The sequence below is a fragment of the Vombatus ursinus genome, unplaced genomic scaffold, assembly GCF_900497805.2.
Source record: "Vombatus ursinus unplaced genomic scaffold, bare-nosed wombat genome assembly UNPS02014801.1, whole genome shotgun sequence".
NCBI classification, from domain to species: domain Eukaryota; kingdom Metazoa; phylum Chordata; class Mammalia; order Diprotodontia; family Vombatidae; genus Vombatus; species Vombatus ursinus.
Window position 1 is genome coordinate 10,867,301 of NW_020954579.1, and position 20,675 is coordinate 10,887,975.

Below are 20,675 nucleotides of genomic sequence, written 5' to 3' on the forward strand. Positions count from 1 at the left end.
GGCAATAGTTATCAAAATTATTTGGTACTGTTTAAAAATATAGAACAGTTGATTAATGGAATACATAAGAAATATCACAACATGTAGAAATACATATAGCAAAAGTGTTTGATAAACACTAGACCTCAGGTAACAACAAAAACTGATAGGAAAACTGCAAAGCATTCTGGCAGAGAATAGGTTTAAGCCAAAATCTCATGTACCACATTAAGCCCCCAATACATACATGACCTAGATAGAAAAAGTCACATCATAAACAAAAACAGCAAAAAAGAAAATTTCTTTCAGATATATAGATAGGGGAAGAATTAATGCCCTAATAAGGAATGGAAAGGATCATAAAGAAAAAATTTATTTACATAAAATTGAATAGGTTTTGCACAAATTTAATACTATTAAAATTAGAAGTAAAACAAGCAGCTTGGAGGTGTTTAGTGTCTTCTTCTGTTTACTCATATTTTAGCCTTAGTTCACGTGTTGGGACTTTGTGCCAGGGCCAGGATCCATCATCCCTGACATTCTTAGATGTGTTGAGTAAGCCCTATTTGTTCCTGTCTTCTCTATAGCCTGTATCTTACTGCTGCTACCATTCTAAGAAGGGTGTCTGGTACTCGGCCATATCCTCTGCCTCAATCCCTGCCTTTTGTTTCAGTCTCCTGATGATCCATTATGGGTTCCAACTATAACCTAGCTCTGTTTCCTTGTCCTTATACAATCCCCACTGGAAAGTTGGTTCCACCCACTCCTATAGCCCTGACAAGCCCTAGTCCAATGTTGGATATTGTACTAGTCTTAGGCCTCCTGGAAGACCTAACTTAGTGCAGGCTCCCAGGTGCTGAATTGGTCCTGTCTCTTGCTGTGGCCCCCCAGTGCTCCAACACCCAGATTCGCTTTGTCCCTGCTCATGGTTCTGACTTCAGGATCTGACTTCAGGCCTCAGTTACCAGAGTTTGAGCTGCCTTACAATCCCAACTGAGTATCTTTCTTTAGAGTACCTGGTAACTTCAGGCCCGTTTACTCCAACGTGGCTTCTGGTCAATTTTTTTTGAGTGGATGAAGAAACCTTATGTTTGTTTCTCTTCAGTTTTCTTTGTCATTGCTGTATACAGGACCCTTTTTAAATATCTTTGGGGCAAAGGGGAGGGTAAGAGGTAGGAGAGCTGGTATCTTCTAAAACCTTGCTTATTGCCATTTTAACAATAAATAATCTCGCTAAGTACAAGACTGGTCATTGTTATTCGCCCACTTACAAACCTTCAGTAGCTCCTTATCACCTGTAAAATGCATATTTCTTTAGCCTTAACATTTAAGGCCTTTCACAATCTAGCTCCAGATATATTTCATACTACTCTCCTTCACAATCTCTGTGTTCTTTCCAGACTAGACCACTAAAGCCAACTTGACTTTATCCTCTATCTTCCAACTCTGAATTTGCATGGTATTACTCTTATTCCTTGTTATACTGATTATTAAATGCACAGACATCCACCCTGACCATCTTGCCATCCCTGCCCTCACATTCTGCTTCTTCCTCTGGGCATAGTAATCCAATCAATGCTACTATTCCTTAAGAAAAGAGCCCTTAATTGAGGGCTCTAAGGATCAGCTCACCATTCATGGAACTCTCCAAACCAAAATTCCCTTTCCTGGACACCTTTCTGCCCCTTTTAGAATGTGAAATCTTTTAAGGCAGGGACTGTCTTATTTTTTATTTTTTTATCCTCTGCTCTTAGCATACTGCCTGACATATAGTCATTCTAAATTCTAAATAAAAACTTTTTCATTCATTTATTAATTCATTTATCAAGAGGCAAGAGAAAGAATGATCCTGGCATTGAGAAAGTAAAGGCAAATCCATGAGGAGAAAAAGAGTGAGGAGGTTTTGGGGATTTTTTGGGTTTTGTTTTTATTTTGCCTTCATAACCCACTGAGGAGACAGTTTAAAATGATTAGAAGTTTCCTTTTTGGATTCATACGCATTGCTCTTTGCATACTGCTTGCCATGATCATGTTGTTGTTGTTCAATCATTTTTAGTTGTGTCCAACTCTTCATGACCCCATTTGGGGTTTTCTTGACAAAGGTACTAGAGTGGTTTGCCATTTCATTTCCTTCTCCAGCTTATTTTACAGATGAGGAAACTGAGGCAAACAAGATTAAGTGACTTGCCCAAGGTCACACAACTAGTAAGTGTTTGAACTCAGGAAGAAGAACCTTCCTAACTCTAGGCCCAGCACTCTATCCCACTGTGCCACCTAGCTGTCCACATAGTCATAGTAAGTGCTAAATAAAAACTTTTTCATTCATTCATTCATTCAGCAAGGGGGAGAAGAAGGAAAGATGTTGGCACTGAGAGAATAAAGGCAAATATAAGAGGATAAAAAGAGTGAGAAATTTTTTGGCCTTCATCATCCACTGGGGAGACACCCTAGAATGACTATATATATGTGACTATATATATATATATAGACATATATATATATGACTATAAAGAATTGTTTTTGCCATACTCTTCTATGCTAATCAAAGTAGCCCTAAACTTTCATGCTGAACTCCAGAAAATTAAAGCAAAATAAAACAATCAGCTGGAAAATCAGGTCCAGGGCTCCAGAAATATAAGGTTTTTGTAATGGCTGATTCCATTCTATTGAATAAGCATTCATTAAGTTCCTACTATACCCAAGGCATTATGCTAGCCATTGGAATTACAAAGAAAGATAAACCAAAAAGCTCCTGCTCTAAAGAAGTTTACATGCTATAGGAACTGTTTAGGGTTTCTGCCTTCATTTGTGACTGCTGACAAAGTCTGAAATGGATAAAGGGAAGGAGGAAAGGAGCAAGCATTTATTAAGCACCTCCTGTGTGCCAGGTACTATGCTAAGAGCTTTACAAATATTATCTCATTTGATCCTCACCACAACCCTGGCAGGTAGGTGCTGTATATGCTTTATAGGCATAAAGGTTTATCTTTATAAGATAAGATTGGCCAGGAAGAAGGACCTATTTGTTACTTCAAGAAACAGTATGTTTTAATTGAAAGGGGACTTAGAGATCATTTATTCCAGCCCACTCAATTTATAGTCAGTTGGTCAACAAGCTTTTATCATAACAGATAGTAGCATTTATATAGTGCTTTGGTGTTTGCAAAACTCTTCACAAATATTATCTCATGTTATCCTCCCAACAATCCTAGGTAGATGCTATTAAAATCCCCATTTTACAGATGAGAAAAATGAGGCAGACAGAGTTCAAGTGACTTGGTCAAGTTCACACAGCTAGTGTCTGAAGGCAGATTTGACTTTGGATCTTCCTGACTCCAGGTCGAGCCCTGCCATTTTTTTTAACTTGACTTTTCAGATTTATGTGGAAAGGCCAGAAAAGATTCTACTTTGTGTACTTTTGCCCGGGTGCTGGAAAGAACTAAAAAGGGTTTTTTTTGTTTGTTTCTTTGTTTTCTCAAATAGGTTATTGAGTTTCCACATTTGTTTTCTATGTATGGTCCCAGTCCCAAAACTCTGATCCATAAATAATAGTAATAATGACAACTAACATTTCTCTAGCACATTAAATTTTTTAAAAATATGTGTTTTATTTTTCCCTCAATTATATGTCAAGATAATTTTGACATGTTTTTAAAGTTTTGAGTTCCAAATTCTATCCCTCTTCTCTGCCCCGCCCCAAGACAGTAAGCAATCAGATATAGGTTATACAAGTGCAATTATGTAAAACATTTCCATATTACATTAAATTTTTCAAAGCACTTTACATACATTATCTCATTTGAGCCCCACAACAACTCTATGAGACAGGTACTACAGATATTTCTTGGGTCTGAACCTAGGATTTCATTAACGTAGATTCCCAGTGTGGAAACTCCCTCCATTAATGCAGACCCAACAACTTGTCTCCAACATAATCTTATGGAATGTGTGCTTGGAGCACCGAAGAGGTGACTTCCCTATGGTCACACAGTGGATAGGACTTGAACCTATGTTTTTCCTGTATCCAAGGCTGGCCATCTATTCACTACCTCTTCTCTCCCACTACAATTATAATTATCATTATTTTATAGATGAGGAAACAGACCCAAAAAGTTTAAGTCAGGAAACAAGCTCAGAAAGGTCAGGCAACTTATCTATCCGTGGTCATACAACTACAAAGTGTTAGAAGTGGAATTCCCATGCAGAACACTGTGCTAGATGCTGAGAATGATATGTTGGCCAAGACACAAGTTAAGAACTCTGTCAATTTGTATAACGCACAATGGATAGAGTGCTGGACTTGGAGTTGGGTAACGCTGGGCTCGAACCCTGCCTCAGACACTAGTTAAACTCTTAAGTCCCTAGGCAAGTCATTCAGTTTCCTCATCTGTAAAATGGGGGTAATAATGGCACCTATTTCATAAAGTTGTTGTGAGGATCAAACAAGATAATGTAAGTAATTTTGCTGTTGTTCAGTCATTTCAGTCGTATCTGATTCTTTATGGCACCATTTGGGGATTTATTGGCAAAGGTACTGGAGTGGTTTGTCATTTAATTTCCTTCTCCAGCTCATTTTACAGATTAGGAATTGAGGCAAATAGGGTTAAGTGACTTGTCCAAGGTCACCCAGCTAGGAAAGTGTCTGAGGCCAGATTTGAACTCATAAAGATGAGTCTTCCTGATTAAAAGACCAGTGCTCTAGCCACTGTGCCACCTAGTTGCCCCAACATAAGTGCTTTGCAAGCCCTACTATACTATATAATGTCAGTCATTATTAGCTGTTATTATGGTACAAAAGAAGACCTGAGACTGTTAGACCTGTCATCAAAACAGAGCCCCTTATGTCTAACCCTGTCTCATGTTCCAGCCTTCAAAGCTGACTATTTCACCTGAATTCACTTGGGTTTAGAGGGAAACAGAGGACACAATTTTATTAGTCCCCTCCCAAATGCCATGCACGTTAGTGACTAGCCATGGGAAAAATCCTGTAAATCACAATTTTATGAGATATGTATTATATTGCTGAGTATTATTGTATGGGTGAGTATTGAATTCACCAGGCAGATTTTCAACTTTAAGAGATGTCCTATGACCCAACCAAAAAGCCTGTGTCCAGGCTTTTTCCTTAATGGGAAGGAATAAGCAATTGGTCCTTTTTTTCTCTGTGTAAAAAGAATATTTTTGAGTTACTCCCTTCCATTTTCCCCTTTCAAAATGGCTATTGGAAACTCTGGACACTTCTGATCTGAGTGATGGGTCCAGCTCTATAATATAGTATAAACATAATGCCTCTGAAATTAGATATCTTGTGGCAACAAATTTTAAATTATTTAAATGAATAGCTACAACAAAGTTGACCTTTTTGTTGACCCTCATTTTTGACCCTCCATCTCTAATCTCTGCACCTTTGAATTGGCTGTCCCCATATCTGGAAGGCACTCCTTCTTTACTTCCACATTTTAAAGTCCCTTTTCTCTTTCATAACTCTCCTCAATCATCTCCTTCTATGATGAAGCTTTTCTGACTTCCCTGACTGCTAAAATTAACATTAACATATATTTATTTTATATATGCTTATGTAATTGAACGCTGTAGTCATTGTCTAATGGTGAACAGAATTCCTGCATCTTCCCCTCCTCGATTCTTTGGGGAGCTGCCACAACCTGGTAATAGTCTAGACAAGAGAATGGCTAATACAATAGCACCTCCCATTCTTAAGGGGGAAAGAGGAATTAAAGTACAAAGAGCAGCATGAGACTATGGGTAGATAGGTCACTGGGCAGATGCAGGAAGGTTGTGTGATGGATCTCCCAAATGGCAACTGCATAGAGGCTGAGAGGTGAGCATGAAAGAAAAAGAAGAGTAAGCAGCACCCACAAGACACAAGACTTGACAAACAGCAGAGCAGGTAGATGGGAGAGGCAGATGTCATACATATGAGCTATTACCACAGAAGTAAAAATGGAGCCACAGTGATTAAGCTGCCAGTGCAGGACTCTGGGACCATGAGACATGTCTGAGTACATCTAAGGCTGGTGATTCCCTCTTATTTCCCCAGCTTCTTTTTTTTATCAGTAGAGAAAACACAATAAAAGTCTAAGGGAAAGTGTAACTTTCTAACATAATCTTCATAACTTTGAACCTTTGTAGTTTTCATGAATCTTAACTTTCATCTATCTTACTGCTTCTGTGCCTTTTTCTTTTTACAGCCAAAGGGAACGTCCTTCTTAATAAACTTATGGAAAACTTGCAGACTTCTAAAGGTGAGTGCAAAGCAAGATGAGAAGACAAACCAAACCTGGAACAATTTGCATTTGTTTGATTCTTAAGATAGATTTGCATTTTTTCCCAGATAATCCACAGTGCATTGTGTCTTCCTAGAAAGTTCAATAGCGTCAGTAATCAGAGAATCACAGAATTTGAGAGTTGGAAGGGACCTCAGAAGTCAACCAGTCCAATCCATACTAGAAAAAAGAATCCCCACCTCCTTACTAAATACCCAGGAAGTGGTCACCTGCCATTTTCCTGAAGTCTTGCAGTAAGGGAGACAATGCCATCTCCCAGGGTTGCCCATTACACTTTTAGATAGCTCTGAGTGTAAGAAAAATTGTCCTGAAATCAGTCCCTTAATTTTTGCCTCTTTGCAACTTCCACTCATTGCTCCTGGTTCCTCTCTGAACCAAACTGAACCAGGCTGATTCCTTTTGCATATGACAACCCTTTAAATACTTCATAGCTATTATCCTCCACTGCCCAACCCAGGACCTCAGTCCAAGTCTTCTCATCTCTAGGCTAAATATTCTCACTTCCTTCAGCCTGTCCTGATACAACATGTGATACAACAGTCACTTCATCCTGGGCACACTCTCCAGATCCTAGGCTGTTAACCACTATGTCATGATGCATTTCTAATTCCCTTGTGTTTTTCCAGACTTTGCTGGGGGAAATATTGAAATCAAGGGTTTGCATAGCACAAAGTGAAATGATGGATTCATAATTCTGTATTTAATTCAATCAGGAAAAAAACAATATGAGAATTCAGGAAGTAGAGACAAAGTCAACTTATCAAGAGAAAAATTTACTGCCATAATTCACTGAACAGTTTCTCAATTCCCTCCTCCCTCCTTTGACTTTTGATTCACTAGGATAGTGTCCAGGGCCAGAGTTCAGTCCCCAAGTTACATTTCTGAGTCTTCCCACTCATAGATCATAGGATCACAGGGTCATAGATTCAGAGCTGGGCAGAAATGTAGAGGTCTTCTAATCCAACCCTACTAATTCCCTCACTTTATACATGAGAGAACTGAGGCCCAGAGAGACTAAATAACAAGGTTACAAAGATAGCACGTGACAGGGCTGTGGACTCCCTGTTTTCATATGAACAAAGAGACAGCAGGATGTAATAGAAAGTTGTCCTCACACAAATCTTGTCTCTTATCTTCCTCCATCCATGGTATCCATATACTTGGTAATGCTGGTAATAGCACCAGGACCACTGTCAGAAGATTTGGTGTTACAGGGTCTGTGTTCAAATTGTGGCTCTGCCACTCACCACCTTTTGTGACTGTGAATTCAACAGAAACTTGTCAAGTACCTACTGTGTGTGAGGCACTGTGCTAGGCACCAGAGATACAAGGACAAAAACCAAAGTCTCTGCCCTCAAGATTACATTCCACTGAGGGGATAGAAGATACAAAAAGTAGTTAAATGCAAAGAAGAGCCAACATAATACAAAATTATTTCAAAGGAGATAGAAATGGTACTAACAATGTCACCTCTCCTCTCTGGGGCTCAGTTTGCTTATATGTAAAATGATGGGGTTGGCTGTGTGATTAACTCTAAGGTCTCCTCCAGTTCTAAATCCTATGAGTCCCATGGGTCTTTGTTCCTCATGCTGGAAGCAAAAACATTAACATTGAGGAAAAGTTAAATTTTTCACATTTTAGAATCATTGAATAATTCTCATATTCCTGTCTCTTTTCCTAAGGAGGCAAGGTCAATGTCCATAACTTGGATGACTTTCTGAATAATATGGGGATCAAGATCACAGATGAAGACTTTAAAGAGCTGAAGAAAAATTTGCCAGTGGATGGTGAGCATTTAAATAAATTTTAAATAATTTTAAATGCCTGTCAGGGGAGCTTTAACTTAGGTCATTCTGTGTGAATAATTCTAAAATCACATTCATGTGACACAGATATGGTTCCAAAAGCTTAGCAAGAGTTCAAATACTAAAATACTCATAAGTCTTGTCTTGGGTCATTTTCATTAACCTAAAATCTGTAACCTTCTCCAAGATGGTGTCTTAGAATGTGTATAATAAATAATGCTGGAAATACTAGCCAGGAAATGGACAGGAAAGTGGGGAAATGAACTATAAGAGATTAGACAGTGACAAAAAAGAATAAGTAGAAGAGAAAATGGAGGAACTGATTGTGGGGAGCAGGAATAAATCCCACCAATGGTTAACTCAAGTACATAGTGGCCATGTGTCCAACCAACCACTCTGAGACAGATAACAAGCTGTGAGATGTAAGGAGAATGTGAGAGAAGTGAGGTCCTCTCCCTTTACTGAGTGAGCCAGTGGCTGTCTTAGGAACAAGTACACTAGTGAATCTGTCTCATATGTATGGCATGTCCCTAAACTATGCCTCCTTGAGCCTAAATATAAAACTCCAAGGGCTGAAAGAGAGTATATATGCCCTAAGACTAAAACTATGCCTCCTTAAACCTAAATATAAAACCTCAAGGGCTGAAGAGAGTATATTTTCCCTAAGACTAAATTCTGCATGAAGGAAAACAGACCCAACTTGCTTCTTAGAATCCCTAGCTTTGTCAAAAGCTCATGTCAAGTTCTACCTCCTTGTCTTTGTATTCCTAGTATTTAGTAATCAAATTAGTGATATATTGATTGATTGAAAGAGATCTTTCCTGATCCTCCTAGTTAGCATTTTCTTTCTCCCCTCACCTCCACTCCTATCAACTACCTTATATTCACTTTGTATCTTTTATATTTACTTAATATGTGAATATATTCTCCTCCCCCCTATATAAATTCCTTGGAAATAGGACCTTTTTCTTTGTTTTTGTCTCATATCCTTAGCACCTAGTAGTGTTCCTTGCAAAAGTAGGTATTTAATAAATGTTTGCTGAATTTCATCCAGTTGAATATGGAAACAAATCCAGAATGATGGAATTGCTTAGTTTCACATAGTAATGCATATCTGAAGACAAGTTGACATATATTGACCTGGAAACCTACTATCACTAAGACTCTAACTCTGCTACTTTCTACAAATGTGTGCTTGGGATTCTCTTTTAATCAGTGAAACTAATTAGATGACCTCTAAAATTCCTTCTGGTTCTGGACCTATAATCCTAGAAGAATCCATCAGGGACATTCTCTGGAACATCTGCCTCTTTTTAATTTTTTCAATTCAATAATCATGTATTACGCACCCAAGACTCTGTGCAAGGCATTTTGCTGGAGTCTAGAGGAGCAGCTAGATAAATGTGTACAAAGAAAACACCCAATCACTAATGACTCTACTCCTCTTTGAGTCTGGTCATCCTGATGATTCTGAATCCCATGTCATTATCTAATCCACATCTCTCCATCTTCTCCACAAGAATAGCATGAGATACTTAAACAGAAGCTTTGCTAAATCTTAATTAACTGTCTATAGCATTCCCCTGATCTGTTAGTTAAGTAGTCCAGTCAAAAAAGGAAATGAGATTTAGCTTGGCTTCAGCCCTCTGGAGTTACAATTAGATTGCACTGATCAGTCTTTAAGTCTTCCAAACATGTTTTTCTTTACTATGTTGTAGTTGTAGAAATTGTTTTCCTGGTTCTGCTTACTTCACTTTGTTCATACAAGTCTGGCGAGAGCTGTTCTTAGAGAAGCCATTCTTAGGGGCAGCTAGGTGGTGCAGTGGACAGAGCACCGACCCTGAAGTTAGGAAGACCAGAGTTCAAATGTGACCTCAGACACATAATGCTCACTAGCTGTGTGACTCTGGGCAAGTCACTTAACCCCAATTGCCTAACAAAAAAAAAAGAGAAGCCATTCTCTCACTTAGTAATCTCTATAATCAGTATTTCATAATCTACTTTAGAATTTTCCAAGGGATCAAAGCTCACTAGCCTACTAAATTTTATAGACTCTATTCTCTTCCCTCTTTTGAAAATTGGGACATTTGCTTTTTGTCTTTTGCCACAATCTTTCAAATGTCACCGAGAATGGCTCAGCAATTTCACCTGCCATTTCTCTCCAGATCCAAGGTTGTAGCCAGGTGACTTGAATTTGTCAAGGGCAGAGAGCTATTTCTTTATTTATCTTCAGTATATGTCTTCAAACTGTCCAAGTCAGTTGCTTTTTATAGTTTAAATTTTTCTTCTTTTTTAATCACTTTATATAATTTTTTATTGTCTTAAATGTTGTGTTCCGTTTTGGTTTTTATTCTACCCTTTACTTGAGTAGTTTTCTAACTTCTAGTGTAAGTTGTTTATTCTCCTTATTTTTTCTTCTAGAGCCCTTATTTCACTTATAATTCCATTTTTATCTTTCTCCCAGGTACTCTCATAGTCCTATTATCCCCCTTAATGGTATTGCCTTCCCTCTATTGATTATCTCATTTATCCTATATATCTGTATATTTTATTTGTACATAGTTGTTTAAATGTTGTCTCCCCCATTAGACTGTGAGATTCTTGAGAACAGCAACTGTCTTTGCTTTTCTTTGTATCTCTAGCAATTATTACAGCACCTGACAATATAATAAAGGCTTATTGATTGAGATTTTTTTTCAAATGAGAGAATTATGAAGCCAATGCATTTGTTTCCAGAACTTTGAGGAACAAGAACATGGTAACACCTTCTTTCTCTGCTGTGACAACAGAGCAATGTTTCTGGGCCCTTTTTTATCCATAAATACTTTGACTCTGATATTATAGAAGATGTGCTGATGTGAGTGCTGGTTTTGTTTCCATAACATGTTTCTGTTTTACTGTGGAGATTGAAATATTATAGGAAAGAACATGAGAAGCTATATTAATGGAATGAATGCACCAACTGCAATAAAAGTTGTCTACATGCCCATCTAGGAAAAGCATAGGGCGAAAGTCTAGGGTCCATGTTGGAAATTATTGAATTGTTATCTTTGGTTTCATCATCTCAGAACTTTATGCCACTCTTTCTACCATTTAATTCTTACATGTCCAAATCATGCCTTATCTTATAGCTTATGGGAAGATTGATCTGAGTACACTGATACAAGAAGCAAAAGCTTTACAAGGTGAGACTTTATGGTGAGAAGACGGGTAAAATGGAGAATCCTGATGCTTCATATTAAGTTAATTTTTTTTAAAATCTCATTGTTGGCTTTTATTTTTATACCCCCTAACTTCTCAGCTCCTTATAAGAAAGAAAAACAGTTAAGCCAAACAACACTAACTGTGTCTTAACAGCATATGCCACATTAGACCTCTAGTCACCTCCTCTCTACTGAGAAAAGGAAGGTATATCTCCTTATCAGTTCTCCAGAACTGAAATTGTTCATCAAAGTTGAATTCTTTTTAGCATTATTGCTTAAATTATTGTAGTCACTGTGCATTATTCTCTTGGTTCTGCCTTCTTCCCTCTGCATCACAGTCACAGATCTAGTAAATTCCAGAGGTGTAGCATTCTATCCACTATACAGCACAGAAATGAAAATGTAAAGTTCAAAGCTGTTAGATCTTTAAAGTCCTATCTTTTACCAGTCACTTCTTTTCTAAACAGAAAAGCATGATATCAGTGATGTGGAAAATGTCCTGAGGAGCATGGGCCTGGAGTTCACTAAGAGCAAGCTTGAGGAGCTGCAGAAAAACTTGCCAGTTGATGGTAAGCATTTCAGACACCACTGTGTCCTTTTGGGAATGAGAGAGGACTAGGCATGGGGACTTTATAGACCAGTATGTGAGAACTTTTAAAATTATTTCTTTTCAGGTAAGAAAATCTGGGGTGGGGGAAAACAGAATAATGCAAGAAAATAATACAAGATGATCCATCTTTGTGACATAGTTTTTAAATTTTGGGATCTATAGCCTTCTCAGCCATGAATCATAATGAAGCTACGTCCATAACCATCATTGGGCCACTTACTGGCCTGTGACATAAAGAATAAAAGAAGAAACAAAACTAAAAGGAGTGGGAGAATCATATTAGAAAGGAAGAGAGAAATCAAAAGAGGCAGGGCAGAGAGAGAGGAAAGGAAAATAATGGCTAGTTGGCATCTATATAGTGCTCTCAAGTTTAAGAAGTGCTGTGCATATGTTATCTCACTTGATCCTCACCATAACCTTTGGAAGTAGGTGCTATTATGATCACCATATTATAGAGGAAGAAGCTGAGGCAGACAGAGATTAAGTGACTTGCCCAGAGTCACACAGCTTGTAAGTGTCTAAGGCAGGATTTGAAATCAGGTCTTCCTGACTTCAGGTGTGCTGCTCTATCCACTGTGCTACCTAACTGCCAAAAAAAAAAAAAGGAAAATAAAAGCATATGGAACTCAGCAAAGTACCTGTAGTATCATCGTGGTTATGCTCCTTTTTTAGTTTTCCATAAACTCGTATGTTATAGGATCCTAGATCTGGAGATAGAAGGGCCTTCAGAGGCCTTCCAATCTAATCGCCTTATTTACAGAAGACTAAATTGAGCCCCAGGGAGAAGTTGGGCAGTTTGTCTAAGGTAGTGGTGAGAATCAGAAGCAGAATTTGAACCGAGGTCCTCTGACTCCATAAGTTGCTGTATACTCTTCCTACTGTACAACACTGCCTCCTGTTTTCACTTTTCTGCTTCCACAAAAGTAGAATTTTTTGTAGCAAATATATGCATCTCCTTTGCTAGTAACTATGATGCCTCCCTACTCCCTAATGAAAAGGAGGCAGTATCTTCTTTGATGACACTTTATGTCTAGCACTTGTCACAGCCATGATGGTCCAATGGTACCATTAGATACCTTTTTTTTTTAACCACAATCAATTACTGTTAAGTCAACAAGCACCTGGTATGTGATAGATAGTATGCTAAGTGGTGAGGATAAAAAAGAAATGCAGATAACTGTCCCTGCTCTGAGTGCTCTGCTGGACTCAGCAAAAAGTAGGAGGTCAGCATTGGGTTTCCATGTTCTTCTCTTCCTGTGTTTCCCCACATTTATGTAGATAGTCAGTGCCTGTGAGCCCCGACACAGTCTTGTGACTGTGCTTTTAGTAGCAGAAAAAATGACCCTGTTGGAAAGGCTTCAAATATGGCCTTCTTTCTGAGGACCAGCCCCAATAAGCATAGATCATTTGTAAGCTGGCCATTTTGTGGAGTTTTTTTTAAATAAGGCAGTAGAAACTCATAAAGCAAGGAAATAAAAAGTGATTTTCAGCCCCATGCATCCCTCTTCCACTTCTGTCTGCAAAGACAGTGGAAGAATGTCAGAAGAGAGAACAGAGGGTGTTATGAATCTATGAATCTAAAGCTGACATACTATCTGTAAACTTCAGAATACCAACAGTCAAATTAACTCTGAGAGCCTTGCCCAATGATGAAAAAGTACAGAATCATCAAACATTGGTGAAACCAGAAGAAAGTGCAAACAAATGAAAGCTATAGTCATACAATTAAATAGCTTGAAGAGGTAAAGAAAGAAGTTGATAAGAGTTGGTTTTATCATACATCCAAAGGCAACAAGAAACATGATGTCATGGAATATTTGGTGGTCCCATATAGTAGAACTAAGGATAAGTATTCAGGATAAGGGAAAGAGAGACATTAAATATTTGTAGACTATGTTCTTCAAGCCTTTATATCAGGAACAGCTTCTTCAAGAAAAGAATTTGCAGATGCTAGGGTTGGCGAACACCAAAGGAGTATTGCAAAAAAGAAAGGAAGGAAGGAAGGAAGGAGGGAAGGAAGGAAGGAAGGAAAGGAGAAGGAAAAGAAATATATTATATCTAAAAGGTAAGATGACTTATTATTGATGTAGGAGTAATCACTGGATCAGCTGTGAACAATAAGACCACTACCTTTTCAAGAAAAAGATCAGAATATAGCAAGAATACATAAAATAATATAAAAATCAAGAATGTAATAGTAAGAAAGAGATATGGCATACATTTATACAACTCAATCTTAATTATTTAAACAAGTAACTAACAATGAAAATGGAAAATAGACATCAAAAAAGATGTGGATGGCCATTAAAAGGCAGAACTTAACCACTCTAAATCTATTGCCACAAGAGGAAAACCAAATGAGCCCAGTAAACACCTTAGTCAGTAAATGTTTGACTTACATGCCAAGTGAAGAAATATGACAACACTACTTCTAGTTAGTAAACTTGATTTTAAATTTAATGGAGAAGGATGCTGGACATTGTTATAAGCAATATTGTCTCATAAGGCATAAAGAAGCTGTGGAAGGTTAAACCAATTTTTTTTTAAAAACTGCATAAGGAATCCACTAAGCATGGTAACCTGCAGTGCATTTAAGGATAAATATAGAACAATAAATAGAAGAAAATGGAAAAGGTCTACAATGATTACTACAGCAAACCATCAAGAGCAGTAAAAAGAGGACACTTGTACCCATGCATCACAATCCAGGATAAGCTTATAGGAGGAATGGCATTAAACAGAACAAAGATGAGAAAAGCTGCCCAGTTTGACCAAGTGTATATAGAGTATATATAGAGTATTTGATCTACAGGATACACAGTTGTGAGAGTACTGAGGGATAAAGAGACTATCCCAAAAGTCTTCATGCAATTTTCAGCTTGAATATCTTTAATCTGTACTTAGACTTTTGGGACACCTAGTATATGAAGGTGTCTGAAAGAGAAGGAAGATACAAAAAAAAAACTTAGACCTTATTAATAAATTTAATATTAACAAATAGATGACCAAGAAAACATTAACAGTCACTGACCTATATGCCTACATTACCACCAGTTAAAAAAATCTTTATATGAGTCATCTATGCACAATTCAAGAACTTCCTTGATGAAAGTATTAGTACAGAACAAGAAGTGTTTGCAAGAGATATTCAACAATGGATCACATCTCTGCCATACTGTAATTGACTGAAAGATATAGAAAATATAAGATCCCATTTTGCTTATTGTTTGCAAATTATAGAAAAGTATTTGATTCAGAAGAGCAAAAGAACACCTTAGTCTCTTTTCCAACAAGGTTATCACCTATCTATAGTAAAAATCAATTTAGATTCCTTAAAAATTATAGCAACAAAAATAACCACATTCAATGAACCTCTGATCTTAAATATCAGAAGAGGCATAAAATAGGGATGTGTATGGTGACAAAAGGTATTCATTACTGTGATGAAGGAGATCCCATGGAGAGCCTAAGGTAAAGAAGGGTGTCTTGGTGTATAGTTAAGTCCTCCAGATGATTCTCTTTGGGGATGGTATTTTGCTGATTGCATCAAAAACTGAAATATTGCAGAGCCTTCTGAAAGAGCTTTGTAACCATTCAAGAGTTTGTGCAAACCATCCACACAGGGGAGGCCAAGTAAATTAATAATGTCCATTACACAAATAATGACATGCCTTTATGTCATAAACTTATAGAACTTTTCCCTAAGTATATCTATCTGGGAGGAAGAATAAAAATGGACCATTTCTTCCCAGAGTTGAAGAAGAGAAGAGTAGGTTAGGTTTTCTTTGGGAAATGTAAGGCTCCATTAATTATACCAAGTTTCCTGTGGAAGCAAAGGCCCATTTTTTAATACCAACATTCTGCTACTGTTACTTCTAGCAAGACATGAAATACAACACTCTCCAAAGAGTTAAAAATGAATATCACATACAGGAGAATAGAGAGGTGCGTGGTGGGTGTTACCAAGCTGCAATAAATAATCAATGAGCAACTTTGAAGAACAGGAGTAAAATATGATTATCACAGGGCAATAGTGAGGGGCTAAGAAGTGGATAAACAGAATGTTCCACTGGTATCTTCACAATGTCAGTATAAGGCAAAGAAAGTTCTCAGCAAGTTGGGTGGTAGCCCTATGGCAAACTTCTGGGAGGACATGGACAAAAGTCACACAAGATGTGTTGTTAATATATTTAGAGCTGGAAGGGACCTTAAAGGTTGTCGGATTCAACCTCTGCATTGAATAATTAATGAAACTGAGACCCTAAAAGTACACAGGGACATAAGAAATGCTCACCATCAACTGGAAGACTACTCAATAGCTCCTCAATTTCTCTATCTGTGAACTTGATCCCCAGGTTGCCCAGAACCTCATCCAGGTTGTTAATATCAACATTCCCTCCTTAACAAAGAAGAGAAATGTAGAATATAATCAATCAGTCATTTTTAAGTACTTAGTATGTGTTAAATAATGCTGCATCAAGCCAAGTCAAGTCAACAAGCATTAAGTGCTTACTATGTGCCGGGCACTGTGCCAAATGCTGGGAATAAAAAGAAAATCAAAAGCACTATCTTTGCCATGAAGAAAGGTTAAGTGATAACCCTTCTCAGCAATGCAAGGATCTAAGACATTTCCAAATGCCTCATGATGGAAAATGCTATCCACAAAGAAGAAAGAACTATGGAATTTGAATGCAGATTGAATCATACTATTTGCTATTTTTTTTCTTCTGTTGTGTTTTGTTTCCTCTTTCTGGTGGTTCCTCCTATTGGTTCTAATTCTTACTTACAATATCACTAATGTGAAAATACATTTAATAGGAATGTATATGTATAGCCTATATCAGATTGCGTGCCATCTTGGGGAGGGAGATGAGGAGGGAGGGGGAGAAAATTTAAAACTCAAAAGCTTATGGAAGTGATTGTTGATAATTCAAAATAAATTGATTTTTAAAAAAAGAAAGATTAAGTGATTTGCCTAGGATCACACAGTCAGTAATTATAGGAGGCATAATTTAAACCCAAATCTCAGACTCTTAAGTTTGGCACTCTGCTATCTGCATCTTTGCAGAGAAATGAACTCCGAAACAGATCCATTTGAATATGTTTCAGTATCTTTTCATGCAGGGAAACTCATGAAGCTTTTCTATTTAAAAGGTGTGTTCTATTTGGCCACAAATGGGGCTATTCCAGGATGAGAAATGAATGACCTTTCCCAATAAGATTAGAGTAAAGCAAGGGTACCTTTATTATTTGATGTAGTTCTACCTATTATAATAAAAAAAAAAGAAGTTGGAAAAAAGAAGTACAGGCAGAAGGGAAACAAAATTATCAATTTTTAGAGATGATATGACAATATATTTAGAGTACCCTAGAGATTCAAGTAAAGATTAATTGAAACAACTTAAGCAAAGTAGAAAAATATAAAACCATACAAAATTTCAAACTTTCTATATATTACTAACAAAATAGAGCAGGAAGAGATAGAAATAGTTATTCCATTAAAAATAACTAAAGAATTATAAAATATGTGGGAGTCCAGCTACCATGATAGACAATTATATGCAGATAACTACAAAAACACACTTTATAGAAATAAAGATAGATTTAAACAAATAGCAAGATATTAATTGCTCACGTTTGGGCCATGTCAATATTATAAAAAATGACAATATTAGCTAAATGAATGTACTTATTCAGAAAATTTGCAGAGGCCCTGTGAAAACAATTATATCAATGCAATGTGGGTGAAGCTGTGAATTGGTCACACCATTCTGGAAAGCAATTTGGGGCTATAGTAAAAAAAAAGTAGACTTTTCATACCCTTTCTCCCATTTATGTAGCTATTTGGTTAACTTCCTTAAAGAGATAAAAGAAAGAAAGAGAGGACCCATAGGTACAAAATAAAAAATTTATAGCAGGACTTTTTGTTATAGCAAAGAAATGGAAACTTACAGGGTATGTATCAGTTGGGGAAGACAGCCAGGTGGCACAATATAAAGTGCTGGCCCTGGAGTCAAGAGGACCTGAGTTCAAATCAGACTTCAGACACTTACTAGCTGTGTGACCCTGAGCAAGTCACTTAATCTAGTTTGCCTCAGTTTTCTCATCTGCAATATGAGTTGGAGAAGGAAATGGCAAACCATTCTAGTATCTTTGCCAAGAAAACCCCAATTGGGGTCATGAAGAGTCAGACACAACTAACAGACAAAAACAATTTTGGGGGAGCAGCTAGGTGATACAGTGGATAGAACACCAGGACTGCATGCAGTTCAAATGTGGTCTTAGACACTAGCTGTGTAACCCTGGGCAAGGCTCTTAACCCTTTTTGCCTCAGTTTCCTCACCTGTAAAATGAGCTGGGGAAGGAAATGGCATATCACTCTAGTACCTCTGCCAAGAAAACCCCACATAGGGTCACAAAGAGTCATATGTGACTGAAACAAATGAACAACATCAGTTGGGGAATGGCTAAGGAAATGATCATATATAAATTTAATAGAATATTATTGTACCATAAGAAATAACAAATAGAATAGCTTCAGAGAAACATGGGCTGACTTCTATGAGCTAAAGGTGAGTGAAGTGAGCAGAACCAAGAAAAAAATTATTACACAATTATATCATAAATGAAAGCAACTTTGAAAGAGTTAAGATTGACAGCTCTGACTTCAGAAGATTGGTGATGAATCATAATTCTCATCTCTTACCAGAGGATTTATAAACTAGAAGTGGAGACGTAGATTTTCCCACGTAGCCATTGTGTAAATGTGCTTTTTGTGGCTATACTTTTATTTGCTATAAGCAAGGGCTCTTACTGAGGGTAGAGGGATGGCAGTTATGAGGAGGAGAAAGAATTGGTAATAGCAATGCAAAATAAAAAGAATGAAAAAAGCATCAATAAAAGATTATGAAATATACAGAAGAGAACAAGAGTGCAGAAAAAAATCACAGAGAGCGCGGTGTTGGAATTACTCGGATAAATTTATCATGTACTTTTTTAAATGAGTTATATGTAATAGAGATTTATTGTTTCATATGCCAAAAAAGCCTGTTTCCAAAGCAGTACTATTATTTCCTTTAAAAAGGTACTTGCATTAAAAATAAATAATAAATTTGAAAAATATTTTTAAAAAATAAATAAAACTAAAAGGTACTAGAGCCAAGAGCTTGTGAAAATACTACCTGTTAGAAGCAAAGCATTTTTCTGCAATAAATCCTCCACTCACTATAATGGATTGTGTTACCACAGAGTCAGAAGAATATACGTTAATGAAAGGGATGGCTTCATCCCCTTGAGAGCTTTCTCTGTTTCTTCACTTCATCATTATTTGGTGGATCAAGGAAGGAATAGAACAGTCTCTATAGACTGGGTTTACAAAATGATGAACTTCATGCTATTATTGTAATCCTGTGTTACTTCCTCTGTGACCTGAATTGCACCTTCTCTTACAGATAATGGGAAGGTGAATCTGAAAAACTTAATGAATGCTGTGCAGAATCTCAGCGGTAAGTGAGAAACTACTTTATTTCTTCTTACTAATTATAACTTGAATTCTCTTATCCTTCCAACTTACTGATTCAGCATTTCTGCCTCGTGACCTCCAGTTCTTTATGTACAGCTCCCCTGGAGGAGGCAATTCACCAGATTCTATCATTGCAGACAAATTCAAACTCCTTGGCTAAAAGTATGTAGATCAGCTGTCTGCTTTGCCAGAATCCATCAGCTTTGACCAGTTTATTCCTTACTGTGTCCAAAGGAGGCTTCTCTTGAAAAGTTTGTCAGGGTCTCTTGGACCACAATCTCAGGAACAGCTCATCTTCCAAGCTTTCCCAATGACTATCCATGTATGTCCTTAAAGATTGTTATTGTACCTTTCAAAATGAGTTTAGAAAGTATTTGGGAAGTACTTTATACATGTGAATTGTTATTTATGTTATCTCACCCTCAAACTTGAACAGATGAATCCAGTTCTGAAATTCCTTGTATGTAGTCTTTATATAATTTGTCCATCTATGATACAATTCCATATCTTTCTTATTTGTCTCCCTCATTAGACCACGGATTTCTTCAGGGCAAGGACAGTGCTTTTGATTTTCTTTTTATTCCCAGCACTTAGCACAGTGCCTGGCACATAGTAAGCACTTAATGCTTGTTGACTTCACTTGGCTTAATGCAGCATTTAACACATACTAAGCACTTAAAAATGATTGATTGATTGATTGATTATATTCTACATTTTTCTTCTTTCTTAAGGAGGGAATGTTGATATTAACAACCTGGATGAGGTTCTGGGCAACCTGGGGATCAAGTTCACAGATAGAGAAATTGAGGAGCTGTTGAGTAGTTTTCCAGCTGATGGTGAGTGTTTCTTATGTCCCTGTGTACTTTTAGGGAAGCTTTTACTTCCTATCTGAGAATTTCTGAAAGGATCCTTATTTAGATCACACAAAAAGATATCAATACCTATATCACAGTGTGTGATGAAATATTATCTCTTACTGAACCTTCAAGTCAAGGATTTCCCAGACTACCACAAAGTAGAGCACAAGAATGGAAGACTCCTTACTCTTCACCATAGGACCCAACTGAGCTGCCTAGTGGCACTCTTTAAGGAGAAAAGCCCATTGTGACTGTCACCAGGGAATCCTAACCAGCCAGATGACATGTTTGGCCATGTTTGGATAAGAAGATACAAATTCAAATACTGCCTTAGAAACTTATGCTTATTTAGACTCTTACCTTTTCTGCAAAATGGGGATAGTAATAGGGTCTA

General features: G+C 37.2%; 1 protein-coding gene across 1 annotated transcript in view; it reads left to right on the plus strand.

Annotated features, from left to right (window-relative positions):
* Positions 1-20,675, plus strand: part of EFCAB3 (EF-hand calcium binding domain 3) — a 143,737-nt gene that overhangs the window by 15,935 nt on the left and 107,127 nt on the right. Inside the window, exons 6-9 of the mRNA XM_027872970.1 lie at positions 6,189-6,242; positions 7,967-8,071; positions 11,760-11,861; positions 19,354-19,407. Coding sequence (XP_027728771.1) covers positions 6,189-6,242; positions 7,967-8,071; positions 11,760-11,861; positions 19,354-19,407 — 315 coding nt within the window. The remainder of the gene's footprint in view (positions 1-6,188; positions 6,243-7,966; positions 8,072-11,759; positions 11,862-19,353; positions 19,408-20,675) is intronic.